The sequence below is a fragment of the Cicer arietinum genome, chromosome 3, assembly GCF_000331145.2.
Source record: "Cicer arietinum cultivar CDC Frontier isolate Library 1 chromosome 3, Cicar.CDCFrontier_v2.0, whole genome shotgun sequence".
Lineage (NCBI taxonomy): Eukaryota > Viridiplantae > Streptophyta > Magnoliopsida > Fabales > Fabaceae > Cicer > Cicer arietinum.
This window is the reverse complement of record NC_021162.2, coordinates 70,746,604-70,755,617: the sequence shown is the minus strand read 5'-3', so window position 1 is coordinate 70,755,617 and position 9,014 is coordinate 70,746,604. Positions and strand designations below refer to the sequence as shown.

The 9,014-nt window shown below is 26.1% G+C and overlaps 1 protein-coding gene across 1 annotated transcript; it reads left to right on the top strand.

Annotated features, from left to right (window-relative positions):
* The first annotated feature begins 1,157 nt into the window (after positions 1-1,157).
* On the top strand, positions 1,158-3,795 carry LOC101501035 (heavy metal-associated isoprenylated plant protein 6-like). The gene is made up of 5 exons (XM_004493936.4): positions 1,158-1,315; positions 1,413-1,527; positions 1,626-1,858; positions 2,054-2,141; positions 2,931-3,795. Exons 1-5 carry the CDS (start codon positions 1,307-1,309, stop codon positions 3,467-3,469), a joined length of 984 nt encoding a protein of 327 aa, XP_004493993.1. The 5' UTR covers positions 1,158-1,306; the 3' UTR covers positions 3,470-3,795.
* The last annotated feature ends 5,219 nt before the right edge of the window (positions 3,796-9,014 follow it).

Genomic DNA, 9,014 nt, shown 5'->3' with positions numbered 1-9,014 from the left:
GATTTTCTTTTTTTTGGAAATAAGTAATGTACGTATTTGAATTGTATAAAAATCTATAGTTTAATAAAAAATACTTTTTCTTTTCTTCATATTTCATAAAAAAATAATTAAAATGTGGACTCAATTAAACCAAACCAACCTAATCTTTCACTTTTTTAATTTGACTCAAACTTCGTAAATAATATTTAAATAAAAATAATAAACCAAACCAAACAAAGAATTAGGAACATGTCAAGTACAAGTGGGAGAGTGGTGTTTTCAGAAAGAAATTTAAGAGGACAAATCGTAATCCCATTCCCTGGGAAGCCCAAACCCAAAGCCGAAGGGGGTGTGTTGGATATCTTCCCAGCTACTCCCGTTGTTTTCAAAATATTCTCATTTTCCGTATCAACTTAATTTGATGAAAATCTTATGATATCTTTACAACACTCAATCCATATAATCAATAATCTCAATATTAGGTCTTTAAATTTTAAATTTAACTAACAAAACTAACCATCATACGATAGAAGAAAAAAGTCTAACTATCATATGTTAGAAGAACAAAGAGAACGATGTTTTATTACCATAAAATATAAATACACTTAAAATTATAAAAATATATAACTAATATATGGTAAAAACATATAGAGAAAGACAAGAATGACTAAAAGGAATCGATAATAGTGAAACATATCACTCAAAAAAATAAGATTAAATAAAATTTTGATCTCTACAAATATATAATTTTTTATTTTTAATCTTTAAAATTATTTCATCAAATAATATTGCCACAAATATTTTACATTTACTATTTTAATCTCTATTTTAAAATTAATTCATATATATTTTTTAAAATTTTTAAATGATTTTTTTCATTTATATTTAAGACATTATTGATTATACTCAATCACAATTGAGTCATTGACACAGTGAACCTCCATTTTCCTCCCATTCCCTTTAAAATTTCACACCGTACCCTACGGCTCCTCAAAGGTCATCATTGACTTGTTGCAATTACTGGCTCTGAAATCAAAGGGTAAACTAGTCAATTCAGCTTAAAGTCAGGTCCGGTCATAATTAATTAAGATGTCAAAAGCCATTGCCCTACTTTAACTAGCTTCCATAACCATATCCTTTCCAATAGACGACAGAAAATTAAATACAATACTGTTACTATCATATATACATAATCCACCTCACTGAGTGTGACCCCTCCCCTGCTATTTTTTCTATAAATATTTTCCTTCCGTTGCTTCATACTTATTTTAGATTTTAGACTCCTGTTTTCAACCAACTTTGTATTCATCAAGAGCAGCAGTGACAAATGGGTCATGTTAGTTTCGATTTCACTTACTTTCTCTCCTTATTATTTTATTCCCTTTTCATTTCATCGTTTAAAGTTTTCATGTTTTATTATTTCAAATTAACAGAAAGAAGAGCCGAAGAATGAGAAAAACGACGGTCTCGCTTCTGTCGTTTTGAAACTTGACTTACATTGCGAAGGATGCGTCAAGAAAATAAAACGCGCCGTTCTCCATTTCGATGGTACCACTTCTATCATCGCTACTGATTCCACAATTTCAACAACTTTTTTTATTTTTTATTTTCTTTTCGGTTCAATTAAAAAATTGAGGATGATACAGGTGTGGAAGACGTTAAAGCGGATACGTCCGGTAACAAACTAACCGTTATTGGAAAAGTGGACCCCACCAAGTTGCGTGATAAATTGGCTGAGAAAACTAAGAAGGAAGTTGAAATCGTTTCCCCTCAAAACAAAAAAGACGTTACCGGTGATAAACTGCCGGAGAAGAAGAAACATGAGGAGGAGGAGAAGAAACCTGATGACGAAAAATCTGAACAAAAATCTCCTAAACAGGTTAGCAATTTCCTTACCTTTTTCAATACGGTTGATTCATCTTAATCCCAATTAAATCACAATAGACTCGATTTTTCTTTTTTTTCCATGTAGATTAGGTTGATTTAGTAGTGAATTGTTTCTCCGTGCTTTGTTTTTTAATTTACTTTTATCACGCTAACCGTTTAAATTTTCAATTAAATTTTTTATTTTCAGTCGGTTCAAAGCACGGTCGTTTTGAAGATAAGATTACACTGTGAAGGTTGTATTCCAAAAATTGAGAAGATTATCCTCAAAACCAAAGGTTAGCTAGCAACTAGCGTATTTTGACCTTACATTTTTAATTTACTACTATTTTAATTTTAATTAATTAAAACTTATTTCAAATAGGATGATATATGTGTAAAACTCACGTGAATTGTTAAACAATGTGTAAAAGTTTTAAGCAAGTGTGTTTAACATTTCTCTAAAATAAATAATAAACATATGATGATATATTTTAGTCCTTTATATATATATATATATTTTTTTTTGAGTTGGTTATTTATTTTAATTTTAAATGACATTTTGATATTTTATTGTTGTCCTTATTTTTACAAAAATTCAAAAAAATCATCAAATTTTTCAAACAAAACTCATAAAATTCATTATCATCTTCAATAAAATACAATTTTAATCAAATTCATAACTTAAATCTTGAAATAAATTCATATTTTTATTCTTTATTTGATGTTGTTGGAGATGAAAATATGAGTGTATTTGAATATTTAAGTTATGGATTTGATAAAATTTGCATTATATTGAAGATGATTATTAATTTTATGAATTTTGTTGAAAATTTTGATGATTTTTTTTGAATTTTTGTATAAAAAATGATAACATTATTAAAATTTTAAAATATAAATTATCACTTAAAATTAAGGATCTAACTCAGGAAAAAAAAATAAAGGACTAAAACGTTACCTGAGATAAGTTAAAGTAGGATGTAATTTAGCCTATATTATAATATAAGAGAGTTCATATGCACTTGTAGATATAAAATAATATATAGTACTATGAATAATTAATTAATGAATTAAAATTATTGTTGCAGGAGTTGAATCGCTGAACATTGATGGAGACAAGGATTTGGTAACGGTAAAAGGAACAATAGACGCAAAGGAAATTGTACCTTATCTGAGGGAGAAGCTGAAAAGGAAGGTGGAGGTGGTTGAACCAAAGAAAGAGGATGGTAACAATAAAGAGAAAGATGCAGGGAAGGAACATAAATTAAAAGAAGGGGGTGAAAAAGTAATTAAAGAGGGTGCACCGAAGGTAGAGGTTAACAAAATGGAGCATCATGGATACGGACATCAAACTCCTATGTATTGGTATGATGGATTTGAACCGGGTCAAAGTAGTAGCAACTACCCGGTGGAAGTTCAGGGAGGGAATTTGAATCAAGAAGGGTATAATTATAATTATATGAACCAACATCAACATGGGTATGATTATAATTATATGAATCAAGGTCAAGAAGGGTATATGGTAGACCCTCACCAGCATCAACAACCTCCATTCTATATGCATCCACATGATCCTCCTCCACAAATGTTCAGCGATGAAAACCCAAATGCTTGTTCCATGATGTAACCATTTTACAATTCAGAAGAGATTGAGACTGATATATTTTTGTTTGATGTTACACGTGCAAGTTGTAAATAACATTAACTACTAGTTTATTTATTTTGATTAATTTAGGATAATGTTTTTATGTGATTGTATGTAATTGTGCTATTAACGCATGGTTAGTGACGTAGATGGGCGGTACGGCCTGCTGGCTGGAGAATCCGATTCAGATGATGACTTGGAGAAAAAGACAAAAATGGAGTAGCTGGTCTTTTGTTTGCGTGTGTCTTTGATTTGTTTATGTAGTGTAAGGTACATTTATAAAAATCAATGTAGTCTTTGTTTATGTAGTGGTAGTATTTTAAAAACCGATATAGAAAGTCACTTTCCTAAGGATCATCTGCTATTTCTAAAAAATTTCAAACCAACTTGACCTCAATTTTTTGATATTAAATAGAGTGTCTTTTGGTTGTGCGTATTTTTTTTAAGAAATAAAAAATAATATGATAAATTATTGATGTGATATAAAGAGAGATATATAAATAAAATAAAATAATATAGAGTGTTTATTTAGATTTTCAATTATACAAAATTATTTTTGCAAGACAAGGGATTCACACTTCTTTGTTTAGTGGGTGCACTATCAGGAATAACTTTTTCGAGAAATAAGAATGAAAATTTTAATCTTAATTACTTTTAAAACTTGTGTTTGTTTAATATTACATTCTTTAAATTATTTGTAAGAAATATATGTTTAGTTACTTATATCTTATTTTCAGATTCATGGAAACATTTTATTTTCACCTCTTTCCTTGGGAATAAAAGCATGAGAAAAATGAAAGTTACTTTATTCCTTCGAATGCTTTATATTTGAGAGTTTTCTAACTTGGTAACAAACTTAGGAATCTACATACGTAACCCCGTATTCTTGAGAGTAATTTTTCTAACCATGAAACAAATGTCTTGCGTTGTAAAAGGTCTAAAGTAAAATATTTAGTGACCTCTCCCTTGGTTCAGCCCCTCACGTTGAAAAGAAGAAAAAAAACAAGAAACTACCTAGCTAGTATTTATAGACAAAATAATTCAGTTATTGAGATCAAACTCTTCCTTTTGTGTCAAGTTAATACCCTACCAATGGTTGCTAGTGATAGAAATTTGACATGATAGAATAGTACTGTAACACATTTGGAGGAAAGCTAGTTGGGAGTTGGGACAAATCAAGGAATCCGATCGAATCCTACGTACCATGAAGATTGAAGAGATTATAGTTCATATTTCAAGGGTTAAGAACCAAGAAGAAATAGATCATCAATATGAACGAGGAAATGAATCCATGCGATGAGCGCTAAAAGTGTGTGAAAAATTGAGTCCTCATGGAATAAATTTTAATATGAGATTTTATAAATTTCATAACAATATTTTAAGTAGAACTATTAAATTTTTGTTAACAATTTATTTATCAAATTAATATAATTAATTTTTTGTGTAGTATTTTCTTTCGATTGCTAATGAATATAATTATTTTAATATTTGTTGTAATAATATTAAATTTAACAATAATAGAATAATTAATCTTTTAAATTTTCGGATATCTAATATGATTGTCTTATATGCCTTGGATTTCATATACTAAGCCTTTGTTTAGTAAAATTAAATTGTTAGTTGATAGTTGAAAAATTAGCTGATATAACTTGTGACTTATAGTTGAAAAATTAGTTAATTGAAATTAAAATGTTTGGTAAATTTAGATTTTAATAATATAAAATGAGATAAAAAATATAATCATTTCATTTAAAATAACAAAAAATGTGACATTTTTATGCAAAGTCTCCCAGATATTGTTTTACTCAATTTTCTTTTTTTTTTTTGCTCAAATTTTCTATTTTAGTGTACTTTCTTTTGTTACATCATTTTTTTATTTATTATAATACAAACATAAATTTCAATAGTTCTCTAAAAGTTTTGCAAATTCCATATGTATAAATAGTACTTGTAAAACAATTTTTTTTTTTTAATTATTTTGAGAAGGAATGAAAGAAACTAGATACTCTATTAACGTGAAGCTGTGAACTAGTGTGTGAGAAGAAATATAAGTGAAGCTGTGAACTAGTGGTTGAGAGAGTAGCGAGTGAGTAAAGTAATTATTTTGTATTAAATAAGGATAAAAAATAATAAAAATTAAATAATAAAGTTATAAATGAATAAAAATGTAAAAATTATAAACTATAAGTTCAAATGCTACTTGAAATAGCATCTCATAATAAGTTATAAGTTAATGAAAAAAACTTATTTAGCAAGCACATCTCTTTTTATCCAACAAACTTATAAGTTAATTTAATAAATTATCAATTAACTTATTGACGTTACTAAAAACATACTTAAGTACCGATTGAATTTCAAAATCCTTCCTCGTATTTCTCACATTCTAGAATTTAGAATGATCTTCTTGTTGTTTCATAAACTGTGAATTTGTTTAAATAAAATTTGTATAAAAACTATTTGATTTTATATTTTTTTCTTAGACAAATTAACAAATACATTAATAAATTCATATATAGAGAGTAAAATTTCATATTAAAATTTGAATCACTACCAAAAAGGTATATATATATATATATATATATATATATATATATATATATATAATATTTGATTTTGTCCTTGGTAGAATCAAAAGCATTCAACTTTTTCTACATAAATAAAGACTAAATTTGATAAAAGTCTTGTACTATACGAACTTAAAATATAATGATTTAAAAGTATATCTATCGGTGAATTCAACATAAATTTAATAAATGGGTTACGTTTTAACTTTAAAAAAATCATATTAGATCACATAACTTTAATTTATACATTAATATTTTATTTATATTTAATTTTATTATAACTTTAAAAATATTAATTTAAATATTTCAATGAATGTTATTTTACATTATTTTAATTTAAAATTGAACTTAAATTTTTATAAAAATTAAATGTTAAATACATGAAATAAATAATTAAAAATGACAAAATAAATAATAAAATTATTATTAATAATAAATTAAAAAGAAGTTATCGGCCATAAATTAATTAAAAAAATGATAAATTTTTTATTATTAATAAATTAATAAAAAAAGGTAACAATTATAAATTTTTTATTATTAAAATATGAAAGCATCATTTCTTACTGAGAGCTTGACAGTAAACTCGTTAATAACTGAATTTTACGTAACTCCACGCTGAACGAAGACATTTGACTATCGTTGGAGATGTTCTTACATGGAGTAACAACATACTCAATTCTAATTAATATTATTTCGGTTGCAAATAAAAATAAAAATAGGACAAAAGAAAATCATTTATTTCATTTAAAATATGAATTAAATACAATTTTTTTTACATATTGTGTTTATATTTGATACTAAGAGAGTAATACGAATTCAACACATTCAAGGCTGAGGTAGATTTTCTGGAAGTCTTGGTAGAAGAAAGACACATACTTTCTTTTGCATGAAAGTTCTAGGAAGCAGCGTGTCACCACCAAAAACCTTCTTCAGAAACCCATTACCCACAAAGCTTTCAGAATTTTCAACTGCAAATAAAATGACAAGGACAAAATCCAATTCCACCGACGGCTTCTGAGTCACATCATGTTAATAAGCAACCAATGACGCGGTTATGTTCCGCGTCAGCTCCCATGTCTTGGTTTGTAAACGCTTGCGTGGAGTGGGCCTAGAAAATCCAAGCCCATCCAACTAAACCCACTTATTTTCAATTTTAAAAGATTTTGTTTTTTTTTTTTTGTTTTTTGCTTACAAATCTGAAATAGGTAAAATGGAAAAATTACCTGTATTAATTAAGAGACAATTAAACTTTAGTTTAAATTTTGAATATTAATTTTTGTTGATCTAATTGTCTCTTATATTTTAAATCGGATGTTGTATTTTGTATGATTTTAATTTGGTATGAATAAAACTTGAGTTAAGATCTTATCAACAAGTATCTTAAACTTAAAAGTTTGTTGATGGAAAAAATGTTGTTAGGAGAAGAAAGACATACTACATTAAAGGTTGTCATATAAATTATCTGGTATTGATATAGTCGGTGAATTTTCATATAAAACTAATTAATTAAGTGAAATAAAACAAAATCTTTTATTACCTTTTAAGAAACGTTAAGATTTTCGTTTCGCATCACAGTTGTTATTATTTCGATATTCTCTATGCTTCTTTATTTAAAATAATATATAATATAATACTTTAAATTATTGAAGACTTGTTTATTATGCATTATAAAAAAGATAATTTTGATACTTAACAATGTAGAGATGATTTTTTTTAAATCACAATCTATTTATGTTTGTAAAATGTATTTTTTAAATTCAATAATGAAGATTATTTTTTTTAGAAAATATTAAAAATACTTCTCATTTAAAACAATTTTTAAATCATCATTTATTCAAAAAAGTGTAACACATAGGTGAAAATTTTCAAAAATAATTATTTTGTTTTTACAAAACAAGCTAAAGCAAACAAATTCTTAATTGTATTGTGAATCGAATTTTGGAGTCCATATCTAAACATAAAAATAGTTGTCTAAAATTTCCATTTTTATAGTATTTCAAAATTCGATAATATATCTATATTAGAAAGTCGTTGACTTCAGAAGTAATTATGTGATGAGTTACTCCTTTTAATAATTCAATATAAATGATAAATTTCATTGATTCAACCGTTGATTATTGACATAATATATTAATATCGAAGCACGCAAAATTCTATACGATTATAAAATTTGTAGCTATGTAATCAAATTATCAATATTTATTTATAATTTTTAAAAGTTTATTATACATTTATTTAAAATTATTTTAATAAAATATCAATTTAAATTTTTTTATAAATTGTAGAGTTAATTTTCTCATAATTGATTAAAGTTATCGTAGTATTGAATTATTAAGGAAAATAACTTATCACAATTACTCTTGGAGTTAACAATCCCTATCCATATATATAAATATTTTCAGAAAAAAATAATATGAATTATGAATTCAAACCATCGACACTAATTCTAACTGGACTGGAGAATTAAGTTTTTGAAAAATAGTACTCTTAGAAAAGACAAAAACAAAAGGCGATGTACAACTAACGGGTGTGAATAACAATGTGCAACTTATTACTATTCATAGTTTCCCAAAATGAATACCTAGCAAGGCCCAATAGCCAGTTATCAAAATTGAAGGTGTATCAAACGAAATGTGTTTTTATAATTCTTCTATTATTGGGCAAAAAAAAATTTCTTATATTGATGATACTGCAAATAATAGGTAATATTTTTAAGTATCAAGGTAGTTGAAATTTCAATTTTATCACGTGATAACTTTCCACTTTAATTATTACTTAAAATAAATATACTGGTACAAGAGGGAGGAGTATGTTTGAATTCTTTTCAACAACTATTTTTGATTTAAAATAAAAAATAAATAAAAAATGTTAGTTGGTGGTAGTTTTAAATTGGCTCAATGCAAAGAGTTCGACCACTTCCAAAGAAAAACTAGTAAAATATTACTGCATTCGAATGGGTCGCA

Bases quoted from the DNA above. Each gene is read 5' to 3' on its own strand.
- LOC101501035 (XM_004493936.4), top strand. The intron at 1,528-1,625 runs GTACCACTTCTA...AGGATGATACAG, and splicing joins CGCCGTTCTCCATTTCGATG to GTGTGGAAGACGTTAAAGCG. The intron at 2,142-2,930 runs GTTAGCTAGCAA...TTATTGTTGCAG, and splicing joins GATTATCCTCAAAACCAAAG to GAGTTGAATCGCTGAACATT.